Source organism: Chelonoidis abingdonii, chromosome 14 (assembly GCF_003597395.2).
Source record: "Chelonoidis abingdonii isolate Lonesome George chromosome 14, CheloAbing_2.0, whole genome shotgun sequence".
Classification (NCBI taxonomy): domain Eukaryota; kingdom Metazoa; phylum Chordata; order Testudines; family Testudinidae; genus Chelonoidis; species Chelonoidis abingdonii.
The window spans coordinates 4,303,717-4,322,597 of record NC_133782.1 but is presented as its reverse complement, the minus strand read 5'-3'; the positions used below and the strand labels follow the sequence as shown (position 1 = coordinate 4,322,597).

General features: G+C 37.8%; 1 protein-coding gene across 1 annotated transcript in view; it reads left to right on the top strand.

The window, feature by feature from the left end:
• The window catches only part of ZBTB46 (zinc finger and BTB domain containing 46), a 101,723-nt gene extending 82,842 nt beyond the window's left edge, over positions 1-18,881 (top strand). The window contains exons 5-6 of the mRNA XM_032766485.2: positions 2,817-2,992; positions 13,321-18,881. Coding sequence (XP_032622376.1) covers positions 2,817-2,992; positions 13,321-13,710 — 566 coding nt within the window. The 3' untranslated portion in view covers positions 13,711-18,881. The remainder of the gene's footprint in view (positions 1-2,816; positions 2,993-13,320) is intronic.

The following is an 18,881-nucleotide window of genomic DNA, read 5'->3' as shown; positions in this document are numbered from 1 at the left end:
TCCATCAGTTAGTACTAGAGTGGGACAAAATTTTTCATCCAAATCCCTTTTGTCAAAAAAAGCCAATTTTTTCATTTAATTTCAAAAAATTTTCAATGTTTTGAATCACCAAAATTTACAGAACTCAGTATTTTGCTTAGTCTCCTGTTCACATATTGGATAAATGTGACCTTGCTTAGCTTTTGGCATCTGATGAAATATGTTCATTTCCTACGCTTTTATTTAAAGTGTTGTGCGTTCTAACTTCTACCTGGGTGCTTAACAAAAGTTAGAAAGGGTTGTTGGATGATCCCCTAAGGGATAATGTTTCTAATAGTGCTTCCTTCTCTAATCCTACAGTGTATTGCAACACTGGGAGATGCCTCCATCTTTGGGTTTTATTTGAATCCACAACCTTCAGGCCTAGAGATAAGAATGTAACCAATGAGTAACATTTAAATGTATAGGACACCATAACATATCAGATTTAGTTACAAGGATACAACAAATGGCCCAGTTATAATCTTATTGTGTATGCTTTTAAAAAGAGAAAGAGGAGAAAATTGCATTACTCTTCAATTATTCCATTGAAATTAATGGAACATCAAGACATATCTTTTTATGTTGAATAGCACAACTGCTGCTGTTCTGCTGGATATATGATTCTTCCTCTGTCATCAAGGGCACAGCACTTAAATAGTTAAATGTGGACCAAAAAAAGTGAAGGATTTTCCACTTGTATGCTTAGAAATAAGTTACATAGACTACAAGTAACCATCTGCATGTGAGTATGGTTCTAGTCTAAAAAGTCTCTCTGTTGGCTGGGGGCGGGGGGAGGAACAACCCACGTGGTTCCATGTTTGTTTAATTGATGTTTACTTTGAATTTCACACTTTACAGCTAAGAAGACTGGTTCTCCAATTACTAGCCCTAGAAATTTAACAATGAGACAGTCAAGTTAAATTCTATCCTTCTTGTGTATCAGTTCCAGTAATAAAAATTCTGCCAAAATTGTTCCCATGTGTTCCTGTGCAATTCCACAATCTTCAAATTAAGCCTTCAGTTACACTTGTGCAACCCCATACTAATCAATGGAGTTTCACGGGATTGTCTTCACTGTGTTTGCATGAGGAATCAAACCTAGTTCCCCCCTCTCGTTGCATTTGCTCTGCAATGCAAATAAAAGTAAATCTTAAAAACTGGTCACCAGAGTAAGCCGATGAGTTAAAAAAAAAAAAAAGGCATTTTAAAATAGTTCATTGTTCAGAGTACAATTGCACTTGAAGGGCGTGAGTCTGTAAAATGCTGAGAGCTCTCAGTGTTGACTTAGCTAGTGGGATCTTTGGAGGATGTAATATTTGAGTTAGCAGCTTAAAATTTAACTCAGTACCTTCAATGACATAAGACCGTAATAGACACTAGACTTCTCTTGTTTCCTTCACTCTCCTACATGCAGCGCTTCATTTGAAAACACAGTGCTACCTAGAACAATAGCATATTTAAGCCCACCAAGGTTTAAGAAGTCAACTAGAAATTACTTTTATTGAATGCAAACCAGTATCCTTAAGATTAAGAATCCAGGTCCTTACTAGCAGTAAAAGATGCTCATTGGGGCAAAGATGATCATTGAAGTGGGTAATATTTAACATATAGTAATGGTAACTAAGAGAATTACTAGTGGGAAGATATCAAACACTACAGACACAAGAACGAAGACCTCCAAATGTATAATGGGTGGGTTCCATTAAGGAATATCAGATCTTCTGTTTTCCCTGCTTTGTTTTTGACGTTCCACTTTCATTTTTATTGGGAGGGCAAAACATCAATGCAGCTTCTGTGTGCATTCTGCTGGCAAATTAGACCCTTAGGCTGTCAATACTGTATGTATCCCTGGAGTCCAGTTTGAGTGCACTTCACTTCTAAAAGGATGGCAAAAGGAGAAATATTGGCAGCACAGGAATAACTTATAAAAATGCTTTTTCTTCCAAATCATTCAGAAGAATGTGATAAGAAAATTAATGTAGCAAAGATTATACAATTTGGACTGTGAACACTCAAGAACTGTGCTTTAATTCAGCATTTTGTATCTGCTTTCTGTGATTCTCTATACTTGCAGCTATAGTAATACCACTTTAAAGATGGTTACTGTTAAATGCTTGCATGGTGAACTCTGTATTTGTTCAAGATGCCCCTCAATCTTTGAACATCAATGGAAATTCTGCTGTGGTACCTAGTTTATTATAAACTGCATTTCACTCATTTGTTTTATTTAGGAGTTTAAAGAGAAATTCTATATACTGCTATCAACAGGTCACATTTGTGATCCTCTCTTCACAGCTAGTTATTTCTGACCTGATTCTGCATGTAGCTCTTTCAGTACATCAGAGCATTGTCACTAACTAGAACTATGCTTGAATTTCACATATCTTTCTGTTGGCCAACTAATTCCTGAAAATAATTTAGCATTATACCAGATTATAATCCCCTTTTGTTTTGTACTTTAACAGACATTAAGGAAATTGGGTCATTCTTTTGCTGTTACTAAATATTTGACAGCCTGGTGTACTGTCTTATCAACAAGTTTCTCTGGGGAAGATACTTGAAGTTCCCAGCTGTGTTGACACAGTATAAGTACCCTAGTTAAAATCTGCCGCTTAATAAGGCAGACATATTAGAAAGACAGTGTAACATAATTGAAGTTGTTAAATGTTTTCCTTATGCAGAGCACAGTGGGAATGTGGTCTGACAGCAAAAACATTAATGAAAATTAAGCAAGAAAATGGGTTGTTTGAAATGTTTTAAGTTGTAACCTGCTTTCTTGGGTTGCTCTTTTTCAGTAAATGAATTCACAGTCATCAGAAAAAAATTCAAGTGCCCATACTGCAGTTTCTCAGCCATGCATCAGTGTATCCTGAAGAGACACATGCGATCCCATACAGGAGAAAGACCCTATCCTTGTGAAATCTGTGGGAAAAAATTCACACGCAGGGAGCACATGAAACGGCACACCTTGGTAAGTAGGAGCATTTGAAGTAGTTGGAAAACAGAAAGATGGTTTGTTGTGACTAAGGAGAAAAGGAATTTCACCTGACTTAAATTTGTGTTCTGTTTTTCCCCTGGTACTCTTCTGAGTCTTTTATGGAATGCAGAAGATCTCTCTCTGGTTTTCTCCACCTTTGAAAGTCCTAGTTTCTTGCTTATTGTTCCTCTGGAGTTATTCAACAACGGGTCCTCCAACTCAGCCAGAGGAGTTGCTGAAGAACAATTTGAAGTGGCCTGTTTAGTGCTCCTGGCCCCAAGGTGAGGGTCTGAGCTGGAATCTCAAACCTCACTTCCTAGTGCACTAAACTACTTTTCAGTGCAACATATAGACTGCTGTGGAGGACCTATTAGGCTTTGGTGCTTCAAGTCACAGGAGGCAATGTTATCTTTAAGATCATTGGCCTAAAGTCTGAATAATTAGGAACAAATTTTTTTGAAGTAATACACCACCCAGTAAAAGCAAGGAAATTCTGTTCCAGGACTACTGCTATCCTGTTGTGCTTAATTATCGTTTAATACATAATTTCATTAAAGATTGCTTTCTGTTCAGAGAGCTGCTAGAACAGGGATCAGCAACCATTGACATGCAGCTCACTGGGGAAGCACCCTGGTGGGCCAGGCCAGTTTGTTTACCTGCCACGTCCATAGGTTCGGCCAATTGCGCCTCCCACTAGCAGCGGTTCGCTGCTCCAGGCCAATGGGGGCTGCGGGAAGCCGTGGCCTGCACCACTTCCCACAGCCCCCATTGGCCTGGAGCAGCGAACCACAGCCAGTGGGAGCTGCGATCAGCTGAACCTGCAGACGCAGCAGGTAGACAAACTGGACCGGCCCTGGCAAGCCGCGTGCCAAAGGTTGCCGATCCCTGTGCTAGAAGATCAATGTGTGCTGTTGTAACTTGCTAGCTTGTCTCAACTGCAGTGTGGTTATAAACACACGACACTGTGCGTTTTTTTTGTCAAATTTCCTTCTTAGGTGGTAGTATTTTCCCTTCCATGCATTTGTTAGCATCATTTCTATAGACTTCCACTTGACAGGCCTTCACCTTGATGGTGTGGGGGGATATTGTGGGATGGGACTTCATGTCATTTGTACTATCTGGTGATAGTGAAATTAGATATCATTGTAGCAAATACTGTTGTTCATACTCACTAGCTACTTTTTCAAAACCTTAATATCCTGGCAATTTCTATTTCTTATAATAAATTCAGTACACACAAACTAGAAGTGCTAGAATCTAACACTTGCCAAGTTTATATTTTACTTTGTTTTTAAGCAGAATGTTTGGGCTAGAATTTGACACAAAGGAATCTAAAACTAACTCACATTTTTCTCCAACAACAACAACAAACCCTTGCAACAGTTTTAGTTTTAAAAAGAACAAATTTTATGTCAACTTCTAGCACAATAGTTCAACAGCCAAGACCAGCACTGTCCCTCTCCCCCTTAAATCAGGTCTGTAGCACAAACACCAGTTTCAGCTTTAATTTTAGGGATGGTAGCGGCTTCATAGTAATACTTTCTCATATATCAACTGGTTTGTAACGCTGTGGGAGAGAAAGGGGGAAAGAGCGCTGGGCTGATAAATCACTGAAAAAAATTATTAGAGCCTGTTCAATAACTTGTTTGTTTTTACCTTTTATCACCTTTTTAATTTTTAATTTGCAAATAGATAGAACTACTAGAGAATTCAATGGAATATATTGTCTTCAGAAACAACAGTTCTTGATTGTGGGCTATAAGCCTGACTAAAATCTTCCAGGCTAAGAAAGACCCTTACCTTAATGGGTTTTGACAGCTAGGAGCTGGAGACAGCTTTTCCTTTTAGATGATGTAGATTCCATGTGAAGTACATGTAAATTAAGGTATCACAAAAGATTAAAGATAAATTTAGACTGATTTATGTTGTACTGGTTATAATTCAAACAGCAGACATCCACAAAAGAGTCCTCTCTCCCGTCACCAAGTTTTGAAAAGGTGATTTAAAATGATAGTTTGAATTAAATATTACACATTTGAATATCCTGAAATGTCCTGCAAAGTTTTTTTCCTGTTGTAATGGATAGTTTTAAACAGGTTAAATGTAGCATATTTTTATTTTCTCTTGCACAGGAAGCAAACTACATTGTCTTTCAGAAGTGAAATTGAGGTAGTTTTGTACAAATCCATCCTAGATTGCCATTTTTGCTATAAGGAAGGACCATTCAGGTCACTATCACGGTGTACTGAAATGGAGTTAAAATGATTTTAGTATATGCATGGAGAGGTGTATCAGACATCTCTGTGAGATCTATAACTTTTCTTCATGTGCAGTTGAGCCTTGTCCCTCGGAATTCAGTTATGGCTTGTTTTGAAAGTACCAACTGAGTGTGCAGATTTGTAGGGCAAGGAATAAAGTCCTGAAAAAGTGTCACATTGGAATAAAAATACATTACTACTTATGTTATCAAAGTTATTCCAAAGAATTTATCAGTTTAGTTATAAATCAGTTAAAGGTTGGATTAACAATCATAGAAATGTTGGGCTGCAAGGTACCTCGAGAGATCAAGTCCAGCCTCCAGCCTGAGGCAGGACCAAGTAAACTTAGACCATCCCCGCCAGGTGTCTGTCCAACCTGTTCTTAAAAACCTCCAATGAAGGGGATTCCACAACTTCCCTTGGAAGCCTAGTCCATAATTTAACTACATTTATAGTTAGGAAGTTTATCCTAATATCTAACCTAAATCTCCCTTACTACAGATTAAACGGTTTACTTCTTGTCATACCTTCAGTGGATATGGAAAACAGTGGATCACTGTCCTCTTTAGAACAACCCTTAACATACTTGAAGCTTATCAGGTTCCCTCTCAGTCTTCTTTTCTCATGACTAAACATGTCCAGTTTTTCTAACCTTTCATCATAGGTCAGGTTTTCTAAACCTTTTATCATCTTTGTTGCTCTGCTCTGAAGTCTCTCCAGTTTATCCATATCTTCCCTAAGGTGTGGTGCCCCGAACTGGACAGTGAAAATCACAATTAAAATAAATTAAACATCATGATTGGTTCTGTGTTCAGACCATTGTTCCTTCTATGAAGAGGCAATAAGTAGGTGCACTTTGCTTTTTGGATATCACAATATGGACCCATCAGGTATACTGAGAAAAATCTCCATAGAAGAACCCACTGACTGAATATTTTCACAAAAGTGGGAGCCCTACAGGGGAGGATCATGTATAAGACTCAAGAAAATGGATAGTTTTATGTTCATCAGATTTTTTTTTTCCAGTTAGCACAGCATCCCTTTCCACAGGCTGCTAGTTCAATCAGTATCTTGATCTTCACTTACATGGAGGTGTTGTGGGTTGTGTGAATTGAATGTGGGTAGGGAAACCCATGGGATCTTGTGCCTTGTGCTTATTTGTTTTACAACATTATTTTCCTGGTATTTGAGACGTTTGTGCTTCTTAGTGCCAGTTTTCAGGTAGAACTGTGGAGATGAATGTTGATGTGCATCAAATGCAGACTGCACCTGTTATAAAAATAACTTCCAGACATACATCTCAGAGTAAAAAGTTGACATAGAGAAAAGGATATGTGTTTAAACCACCAAAGCTTTTGCTTCTTTCAGTTCCTCAATCAATGTGCAAGGTTTAAAGGGCCTGGGTTAGCTTATGTTTAGCCCAATTTTTTGTTTTAAAAATGTTTAAAAAAAAAAAAAAAAAGCTTTTACATAACCTCAGGTCTATAGAAATGTTTCTGTGCTGTATCTTTTTAAAATCCAGAGCAAGTTTTTAAACAAATAAGATTTTCCCTGCATTTCTTGGTTCTCAGCTACTTTTCCATTGTATTAGAGCAGGAGTCAGCAACCTTTCAGAAGTCCTGTGCCAGCTCTTCATTTATTCACTCTTATTTAAAGTTTTGCGTGTAATACATTTACACGCAAAATACAGTAATACATTTTAATGTTTTTAGAAGGTCTCTTTCTATAAGTCTATAATATATAACTAAACTATTGTTGTATGTAAAGTAAATAAGGTTTTTAAAATGTTTAAGAAGCTTCATTTAAAATTAAATTAAAATGCAGAGCCCCCCAGATTGATGGCCAGGACCCCGGGCAGTGTGAATGCCACTGAAAATCCGCTCACATACTGCCTTCCACATGCCTGCCATAGGTTGCCTACCCCTGTATTAGAGCATAAGAAGCTGAAAGTGAAATTAACTAGAAACAGAAATGACAGATATATTTTCATTGTCCAGGTTGAGAGAAATACAAACTGTGTGAACAGCACAGATTCTAGTTTTAGTAATGTGTGCAATGTTAACATAGGTTAGGAGATTAATTTTTTAAAATATGGTTTTAAATCAGATATTGTCTCTCTAAAATACTGTCTGTAAAAAGATAGTTTTACCAGTGTGATTTCTATCTAAAGAGGAGTTAAATCAGCAGCTGTGCTTCTGAAAAACACACAAATGACTCCGATGGCAAATATCTCTTTGATATTTCCTTTCTTCTATTTGATTTACACACGTGTACTGAGAAATATATACTGTAAATAAGGTTCATTTATTTTATTTTTAAATGACCATTTATTTTGGAGGGCTTAGATGTAATAGCAAAAGTAACCAGTGGATAATGTGGTATCAGTTAACATTACATCATCACTCGCTTTCCTTGAGGTTGCAATGCACATTGTGTATCCAAAAATGGATGTCCACCTTGAAAGGAAAATGTGAAGTCCTATAATCATATTTTTAAACGGCTTCAGCAAAAAGTATTGATCTGCTGTTGTTTGCTGTTGGGGTTTTTGTTTTGTTGTTTTTCCCTTTGGGTTGTGCCCGTGTTTGCTAAAATTTTCTGACCCCTGCAGTGTCCATAGTGACCAGAAATTACTTAAATCTAGTGGCTTTGTGAATGAAAAATAACAGTTTCCCTTGTTGCTGAGCACCCAACTCCTTGTAAAAGCTAGAGCTTTTTAAAAATATAAACTGACGTTTTTAGTGTAGAAATTACATTGTGAATGCAGCTTGTTTGGTTCACACGTGCATTCTGAAACAATATTCAGTTCCTTTTTCTGGGAAGAATTATATGTAGTCAGCTGGTAGGCAGTTGTCTGTCTACAGCAGATGCCAGTGTCCTGTCTTAGCTTGCCAAAGGGTGGTGTTTATATACAGGGTGGCAGTTAGCCCATACCACTTAAACCAGAATGATCAAGGGGCTTATGTTATCAGTTGCTATGGTATCAAAAACCCTGCCATTTTTTACTTCCTTCCATGAGTATGTGTCCATTCAGATGAGTGCCCAGCCATCTGGCCTTGGGACCAACTGCTCCCTGAGATGTCCCTTTATTTTTTCCATTAGGCGTTAGTCTTCTGGGGTTCAGTAGGTACATCGAAGCAGTCGGCTCTGTCCCCTGCAGACACAAAGATTTCAAGGTCTGTTGTTACTTTTGCCATTGTAGACACCTTGTCATACCAGCTGGTTCCCTGGATCTTTTTAGTTCGGGGGGGGGGGGGGATTTCTTTTTCACACTAGGATTTGGTGTAGTTGCAGCCAGGGCAGTTATTCCCCTTTGAAATATTGGTGAATATCCTTATTATAATATATGGAGATATACCTATCTCATAGAATTGGAAGGGACCTTGAAAGTCATCAAATCCAGCCCCCTGCCTTCACTAGCAGGACCAAGTACTGATTTTTACCTGAGATCCCTAAGTGGCCCCCTCAAGGATTGAACTCACAATCCTGGGTTTAGCAGGCCAGTGCTCAAACCACTGAGCTATCCCTTCCTCCGATATCATTTATCAAATACAAGGTCTGTCTATCAGGAAAGTGGTCAATTTCAAATAGTGAAGACAAACAGCATATCTGCCTTTGTTTTAGAAAGTACATCTTTTGAGTTAACTGGGGGAATGGAAATAGTACGTTTTGATGGCAAAATCCATTAGGGTGAGTCACTTTGAGTATTCCAGTTGGACTATCTCATGTAGAAAAGGAGGGGGGGGGGACAAGAAGAAGAATCATTTAAAAGTTTGGGCTGCTGGTCAGTTTTCTGTTTGAAGTTATGGTTCATTTTTGGTGCATATTGTGACACTTCTGACTCATGCTCTCTTGGCCTCGAGGCCCTCACCTCATCTACCTATTTTGCCCTCTCCTGAGACGGTGTTGATGTTTTAATTCCTGAAAATCTTTTCAGTAACACAGACTGGCATACGTGGATGCAGCATAGATTATTTTAAATGGCTTTTAAGATCCCTTCTTTAGCATGAGTTTACTATCCAACTTTAAAAAAAAAAAGTTTGCTTCATATACATATGGTACTAAATACAGTAGTATTTCAAATAGTTTTCAAGAACCCATCTTGAAAAATATTTCAGAGCATGGAATAACGTGTGATTCGATAGGAGTAAGAATGCACCGGCTTTGGTGAACTCAATGTTGATCAAAGCAGAAGCATGACTAACGTCTTGTCTACGTTATGGGGAGAGATCAATCTAAGTTACGCAACTTCGTAGCTGAAGATGACTAACTTAGATCTACTTACTGCGGGGTCCACACTATGCGATGTCGATGGGAAAGTGATCAGTGGTCATCGAACTCCCAGTAAGTGTAGACAAGCCCTAACTTTTCTTTAGCAGTATGTTGAATGGGTGAAGTTGGTCAGTTTCTTCTCTCTCCAGATACCTTTAGGAACATAGGAATTGCCATAGAACAACTGGTTTGGTGATCAGATCCAGGAAATGTAGATCTTCTGTGACTCAGTTAATAATGTGCTTAACTGGCAGCCTTTCTGAGTAAAAACAGTTTTTTACGCTGATGAGCCAAAATGCCTTTGGGAGCAAGGAAGTGGAGCCAGCACCATGAGAACTGCTAGCAGACAATTAAAAGTGGTCCATGGTCCTCAGCCAACTTTTTCTCAAGGGGTCTCAACTTCCCAAGGTGTGATTATGCTTGTCCTTGCTACAAGTTTTTGGGCCACTGTGTCCCCCTTTCAGTAGCTGTATCTTATATGCAACTATGTCAAGAGCACACACAGTATATGGGCAGTTCCTCCCTGTGTCTCCATGCTATCTTCTGATTGAGTTAGTGTGCTTCTAACCTTTCTGTTTGCTCACTTTGCTCTTCTTTTCTGTCTGTTTCTGTTTTATATTCCTCTTGTTACTCCCATTCCTCCTTTTTCCTGTCCATTTTTATTAGTTTTTGCTCTCTTGGTTTTTTCTCTCCCTTCCCCTTGTTCCCATTGTCTATTCCATCAATGACCAGAAAGCTACACGCTGCCTGTGATGGAGGTGAATATTGACTGCTTTCATGTGGCCAACGCGCCTGTTCTCACAACTGAGCTGTGTGTTGCGAGGGGCGACACACACAAATTGGACCAGCAAGGTGCTTTCTGAGCCTGCACTCCCCGCCCATGAGCTATATCTCTTGGCAGCTTTATGAGGGCCCATCACAGGGCCAGAGAGGCTGCCCACTTCTTTACCCCTAGCAGCATGTTTGCAGTGAGAAATTGGTCCTGCTTTAATTGCTCCATTGCTCCTCTCATGCCCCTTCCCAAGTCGGGACACCTAACATAATCCGTAAGTGTTGCTAAACAGAATGACTACAGTCTGTTCAAACAACCTAACTCTGAGACTAGAAGTATTGTGTTCTTGATACTCCCAGCTGCCTTGAACTTTGAGAAACAGAAATCATCAGAGAGCTTAGTGCTGCTGGAGTGGAGTCCTTCACTGTGAGGAAGTGTTGCTCTTAGATATAAGGTTTCGAGAGAATTTTTTGTTGAGTCTGGCATTATGTTCCCACAGTTTCTGTCTGCTCAAATGCCTTGGTGGTGGTGGTCAGCTGCATTATAGTGGATGAGAATTATTCAGGAAACCCCTTTTCTTTGAGTTGAGACAGGAAATTACATATATTTGGGGATTCGGACCTAGTCACAGTTCTCAATCCTGCCAGCACAGCTAGCATCATCTCCTGAAGACAGCAAGAGTGTGGGCAGTTCACCCCCTCTTGCGTGCATTTAGCCGTTGTACCAGCTGTACTGATTACAGACAGTTCATTTAGAAAGCACCAAAAGAAGAAAAAAGTCTGTTATGCACACTTGATTTGTGCTACAAGAATTCTTACTTTTACCTAAAATTAATTGATTTCCAGCTGTCTGTTTTTAGTAATTATTTATAGTTGTTGTTATCTTGCCTGGGTCCCTAACCAGAACTGGGGCCATGCTGTTTTAGCTGTTGCACAAATATGTAATGAGAGGCTGTCTCCCTTCCCCAAAGAGCTTACAGTTGAAGCAAACAGAGCAGATGAAGGGTGGGAGAAAGGAAATAGGTAGTATCCTCATTTGGCAGATGGATAATTTAGGCACATGGATGAAGTAAATTGTCTGAGCTCACCCAGGCAGTCGGCTGCAGATTTGGGAATACAACCCAAATCTGTATCCCAGAGCAGTGCCTCAGCTACAAGACTGCCATCTCCTGTTCAAAGTGCCTTATTGCACAGCTATATCTCGACTTGTTTATTTTTTTCTCTCTCAATGACATTTTCTATGCGGCACATTTCCTGACTGGTTTCAGATTAATTTCAGATTTAGTCATGCAGAAACTTTGGATCAAGTTATGCCTGATGAAAGTTGGGCTGCTTTAACATCTGTCCCCGTATCTCCTTTTTGTGTGGAAAAGCCAACTCACCACCTTACTTGAATGTGAGGAAGCATTTGGTCTAAACTCAGATTATCAGGTCAAAGTCTAGCTGTTAATTTTGGTCTTTTTGTCCGTTCCTTACTATGATAACTTTGTAGCATAGCCAGCATAGTTTCAATTGCCTTAAAGCCCTCAAACAGAAAACAGGTTTTCTCTGGTGGACACGGTAGGCCCATCAATTCAAAGAAAAGACAGTCACAGTCGATTTGAATGCGGTTCCCAGAGACCTCTTGGCACTGTAACATCTTAACAGAAAAAACCTTTAAAAGTGTGTTTGCGTGTGCCATATTATTTTTGCTGTGACTCCATTGAAGTAGAGTTCGGTAACCCTGACCCCACTGATATGTTCTTTTCTTTAGGAGTGGAGCGTAGCAAATGAGCTTAGTGAGTAAATAGGCTCCCTTGCTTTACCTAAAGTGAAAATGCACTAAGGCAGAGATTACACGTATTAGCGTACTTTGGACGGAGCTGTGTTTAAACACACAAACTCTTCAAGTGTTTAGTTCTGGTTATTATACTGTGAAGTTTGGGTCAGTTAGAACAATGTTCTCCCTCTGAATAAATTCTGCAGATGACTTTTCCACCGCTGCTCGTACTCTGTAACGGTAATAGCTGTGCATAATGCCATATTCAGACACACAATGCTGTGTGACTCTTTCAAGAAGCAGAAACTTTTGTGACAAACCTTCTTCAGCTATCAAAATAGACATGAATTTTGAAGCTGATGTGCATTAGAAGGTGGTTTGTTTTTTTGTTTTGGTTTGGTTTTTTAGGTGGATACATTGGCTAAGTTTTTATTCTTTAGCCTGTGGTGATAGTGATAATGATGGAATACAGACTGCTAAATTGATGCATTACAGTATCCTGACACCTGTTGATAAATTACCACGTTTGAGCCTGTCTTCATGGGGAACGTTTTTGAAAAACTTAATCAATGTAACTGTGTCAATGCAACTAAAGCAGGATACATCTCTCCCACAGATGCACTGCACCAGTCCAAGACAGGGCTTGCAAAGGCACAACTTAATCTGGTTAATTGCCAAAGTAAACCTCACTTTACTTCAGTGCAGTGCAGCTCCATTAGCAGTTTGCACAGTGTAGCTACACTTACCTGGTTATACCAGTGAAAATGTTCCTAAAGTAGACGGTTCCTTTGTCTGACCAATAGCAAACACTGAAGTTCTTGTTGTTGTATCTTTGAGACATTTCTTGGTAGCTTTTAACTAGCATCTGGTGACAGCTATTTTAAGATAGTACGACACTTTCAAAATGTAGTAGGAATTTTGGGAATGTATGCACTTTAGTGCCCTGTGGTAAATATAGGCCAATAGAAGCAAGGAGGCTTAGGCTGAAATTACTGGTTTCATAGTCAGGGGTGTTTCTGCAAAAAGATTTTCCATTGCATTGTAAAATATCTTCCTACTAATACTGGTAGAAATATAGTGGGTAAAAGTCATACCTGGGACCCATCATTTCTGTTCCAAATACCAGCCAGTGACAGTTACGGGCTACGCTATTTTTTTTCCCTTGACAGCAAAATAGAAAGCATCTCTTCTTTCATGTACCACATTTGCAATTCTCTGTTTCATCTTCCCTGCCTTAATTTTTTTTCTATTTTTTCCTTCCCTAGGTCCACAGCAAAGATAAAAAATATGTTTGCAAAGTGTGCAACAGAGTGTTCATGTCTGCAGCCAGTGTGGGAATTAAGCATGGTTCCCGCCGCCATGGAGTTTGTGCTGATTGCTCTGGTCGAGGCATAACAGGCCACTTAGATCAGAATGGAGGAGAAGGATCTCCAGATGAAATGTATCCTGGTGAAGGCCAGTACATGGAGGATCCAGATGACATGAAGGTGGAGGGAGATGAAGAGATGGGTGATGATGATGATATAAAATGGAAAGATGATGTAGGAATTTCACAAGATGATGTGATACTAGAAGATGACAAAGAAGATGTCGACTCTCCACAGGAGCAAGAGAACTCTGGAGAGAATGACAAGGATTTTACTTGGATTTCTTAGGGAAACGGGGAGGGTTTTGTTTGTAGGGGGAGGGAGGGAAGACAGAGTGTGCTGGGAAAAACTAAGTAGCCTTGTTGTTGTTCATGTGTGCAAAAGAGTTGTTTGTGTTTTTTTTAAACAAACAAGTCCTTTATCTGTACCATTCAGATACTGTATTAGTAAGTGTCACTTTTAGTGGCATCAGTTACACCCCTTCCCCTTTTCCCCCATGGAAAAATATGATTGTCTGTCTTTGCCTCTCTGTGGGAGCAAATCTGATTGCATGCAAGTGACTTAGATTTTCCGAAGATGTGAGCACTGTGAGGGGGAGAGACTAGGAGACAGTGTAAAGCATGTTCCTTTTATAAACCTTCCCCACCCTGAATTAAATACCAGGGAGGTTTTGAGTCCTAAACGATTTTTTTTCTAAGTTTTGTTTGTTCTAAATTCACAGCAGCAGTGGACTTACTTACAGACTAGTATCATGTAAATAAACTGACCTGTGTGTTTGAGGGCTTCTCCATATAACCCAAGCCTTTCACAAAGAATTAATTTAAATATTTAATTTTTTTAATTTATGTCTTTTTCTTTCTTTTTTTTTTTTTATGGAGCCTGTTAGATCAAACAGCAATTCAGGCTGCAGCCTTAAGAGCCCATTTCATAACATGGGGTCTTAACTCCCAAATAGTCCATCAGGTTAAAGATCATGAAGTTACTTGGGCCCACTGGCATCTTAACAGAATCCAGTTTTCCAATCTTTTTTAGTTACGTTATGTGAAATAAGTGTTGGTGTTTCCATAAGATTTCTTTTGCTATAAAAGACGCATATAGTTTAATATTCAGTTGCTTGGTTTACATGAAAGTTGTCACCTTTCTCCCTCAGGTGTCAACTAACTGCCTTTTTCATATTTATGTGCAAATTTTAGTAAATATAAGTCATTTAGCAAAATGAATTACAAATTGTGATTAAACTCAAGAAACTAAGGGAGAAATCTTGGTTCTGAAGTCAGGATTTCTCCCAAGTTATATTATTATTCATCCTTGCCAAGCTAAAACATTCCTACTTGATTTGTAGGTGTAGTCCGGATGTTTAATTGACTAAGTAAAATTTCCTTTGTTTCAGCCAGGTTGGTTTCAGGTAAGTAAACCTTTTCTTTTAGAGAACCAGATTTCTCCACTAGAGCGTTTCTTCTTTCTTATACAGTAAGTAGAGTTTACATGGGTGTGTTCCAAATAGTTCAGTTCATATTGGCCGCTGCTGCCTTTCTATGACAATGTTTAAATAAAAAACTCAATGAAAGTGTCCTATTCATAATAAAAGCTTCTGCTGTACCTTTCACCTGTATGCTTTTGGTGCTTAAAAAAAACCCAAAAAGCTGAAGACCTCACTGTTTTCTTGCTATGGAGCAGACTTTTATATAACCTGTATGAACATGGTGATCTTGAAACCTGCAACAAACAAGGCCAAGAGGCAACCACTTAAATCTAGGAAGTCAAATGATTAAAAGGTGCTATTTTCCCCCCAGCTGTAGGAAAGGCAATTTCTTGTGGGAAAACCATATAAGTCCTTGCAGTTTCATTTAAAAAATTGGAAAGTGTGGTTCTACCCAGGGAGTAAAATAAAAGCAGATTTTACTGTACAAAATCCCGGTAATCAAATCTTTAGGTTTTTCAACAATTTGGTGCCAGGAATCTCTTCCCAGTGAAGTGTGATAATGCAAGAATCTACCCACCTGGACCATTAGGCATTGCTCTATTTGAAGAGTTATGTCACCATTGTTATGTATTTTATTCCTTTCTCTGCAATTATCTTCAGTTTCTTGACAAAAAAAAAAATCACCAATTTTCCTTTGCATGTTTTCCTCCTCCCCAAATTTTGGGACTCCACTCACAGTGGTCTATACTTTCACATTGTGCATAAGCACCAGAATTCTTGCTGTTCAAGTTTGGTACTTGTCAGTAATTTGGAAAAATGTTTTTCTAAGCCAATCCATGTTCTTAAATCTACTGTTAGCTCGAAGCAAAGCTCTGTGATCACTTGTCTACACTGCTGCTAATATTTAGGATTGAGAAAGTTACCTGACAAAAATTGGCAACCAGATTCTTTATATACTTAAGGAATAGTGGGGGAGAGTCATATAAAACCACTTTTATGAAACTGTAAAAACCTGTTCTTGCATTTTAGCTTGTTGTAAAGCTCTATAACTATGTTTAAAAAAAAAACAATATTTTAACATTGGACCTTTATATCCCTTTTTCTAAGTGAAAAAGAAATCAGCGGTTGTGTCCACCCTGTGCCGATCATAAAACCAGGCCATTGTTTCATGAACTTGACTGCTTTCACCTAGCAGATATGCAGGCTATGGATTTATTGCCATTTATTCTGTAAATATTTTTTCCCTAAACTTCCAGCAGTCACTTGTTACATGTAGACAAATACATACAGTACTTTAAAGATACCTGTAGCTTGGCTTTTTATATACTAAATCTATTTAAAAATGGAGAAAGGAAAAAAAAAAAAACCCAAAATCACAAACCTTCAGTTTCTACATTCCACTTTCTGCCCACCCTGTCTCCACTATACAAATTCACTGTCTTCAGCTAGTATGTTTTAGGGAGAAACAAAAGGTATTGATCCTGAGTTGACCTTTTCCCTTGTCCCTGCCACCCTTTTGGGCAAACTTGATTTTGTATTAATATTTTGGGGTGCTTAGCTTTATTTCGTGTTTTATTTGGAAATATTTTATATTGCCTTTTTCTTTTCCTTTTTTTTTAAATGGTGGACAATAAGCCAAATGGCTTTCATAAATGTTTTCTACTTGTGCCACTTCTGTGCTCTTCAAACTGAGGATTCAGAAAAAACAAATAACCCCCACAAAAAGCTAACTTGTTGTTATGTTAAAATTATAATATAGCACATGCGTCTATATTACTAATTTACACTAAATAAATATATATACCAAATAAATCATTCTAATATGTGATGTATACTTTTAAGTGCTTTGTTTTTGATGGAGGTGTGCAGATTTGGAAATTAAAAACCTGTCAGGAATTTCTTTTTAAACTTTCACACCCTATAGGGGAGAGACATGGGATTTTCTTTTTGAAAGACAGTGAGTTTTAAAACAGTGATACTTTCTATCAAATGGAAAGGGAGGCTCTCTATACAACTTTACCAGTTACTTCACTTCTGTGTTATAAACTGAAATCTGAAGCTGCACTGTGTTTAACTGCAGGGATAATCTATGTAAAAATTAAAAGAAATCAAATTTGAAAACAGGAAATCAAGCATGAAAAGAGACCAGCAATGTCCAGGTCCATCCCCAGGCTCCATCCCACAAAGACATAAGCAAATGCACAACTGTGTGCAAGTGTTTGACTTTCTAAATTTGGGTCACCAGGTTAGAGTTTGCCAACCATTGCTCACATTTTTCTGTGTCCAGATACTTGTGTAATTTGCTGCCTATACAAATTTCTATCTTTGCTGTTCTGTGTAAAGAAATTCTGCTTAAATGTTGTTCTATCCAACACTAGCTCAAATAATCTTTAGCATCCGCTCTTATATTTCCCTTCAGGAATGTGTGTGTTTTACTGAGGTTCCCTTTTTAAATTTCATTTTCTTTAAAAAAATAAAATGCGGATTTAGTTTCAGAAAAGAACTCCATTAAAAATGAAAAATTAAGACATTTGATCTCAGTGGAAATGTAGGTAATTTTTTTTTAAAATGTCTATGTAATGTGTAATCACTGACCCTGAATCTTTCTTATTCTCATCTTTTTATATATATATAAAATGGGGCCAGGACTAAAAAGAGCATCTCAAATGCGGCTTTGCTAATTTCTCCTGCAGTTCAATGATTGAATGCATTTCTTCAGTTTTATACACACTATCTATGCAGCTCGGAATAAATACCTAGAGAATGCTAAATGATGCAGTAGGTTAGACCTTGTATAATACTGCATTAAAAGCTTTCTTGAACAATACAGGAAACTTAGATTCTTGACTTCTCCTTCCTGTCAACTTTTTGTTTCTTTCAAAAAGTCTTTTTTAAAAAAAATCCTAATTTATATATATTTGAGTATTGCTTCTTTATATATTAAAGTTTAAGGTCACCATAACACCTCACAAAGATACAGAATGATTTTTCAGGGAGATGAGAAGGGGGACATGTCTCATGAAGGTTTTCGAAGTGACTGGTTCTTTTTAAAAACAAATAGTGTTTGGACTATCAAAGGAATATTTTCTTATCAAAAGGAAACCTACTTTAGCATTAGGTCCCATTTTGTGTTTTGTATCTTGAATTATGCCTTTAAATGTTCTGCAACTCCAAAGTGAAAATCGCATTCAGTTGACTTTTTATATATATGTATGTTTGGGAATTTATTACTTTGGGTTATGTGTCAAACTCTTATTCCTGATAGTTATATATTTTGACTCTCAATTTGCAGTAGAGCATTGGGTCAGAACACTGCCGTCTTTGAATAGGCACCTCTGTGAAAAAGATCCACCTTAATGCTTCCAATTTTGCACATCATCCTTTAAAAAAAGAAAAAAAAACTCCAAGAAAATGCAAAAACTGGAATTTTTTGCAATATTATGAAAGATAATCTTATTTTAGCTCATTCTGTGACATGTGCAACTCTTAAGAAAGCCATACTTAATGGTTCTTTTTATTTTTAGATTCTATATTGTGTTTTGAATTTCTGCCTTTTTTAGAATTTCTGCATAGTTAAGAGTGCTGTGTGTATGCTTTCATATATATTTATTTTTCAACATGCTTTAAACCTGTCTACAAAAATAAAACTAAAAATAACAAAAACAAAAAACACCAAGACAGTGTTTGAAGATTGTTGACTATTTTTTTTGCTGGGAATATTCTATATTATACTGACTTTATATTAATTATTATAAACCTGTGTTTGTATTGGAGATGTGTTTAATATTTTGGGGAGGTGGGAAGATTTTAGTAATCAGAAGTCAGTGGAAGAACATGGCTGTGTGTTGTACTGATTTTCTGTAAATGTAGTTCAGGTAAATATTACCTTATTTTCTAGTTGATCTCACAGTTTCTTGTCTGCCTAGGCATGCCAAAGGTATGCCTATTGATTATGATTACTTTATGTGACGGGATTAGCTTAGACATACTTGCAAAAATCAATCAGTTTTAATAAATTGGGAAATTGCTGCTAAAA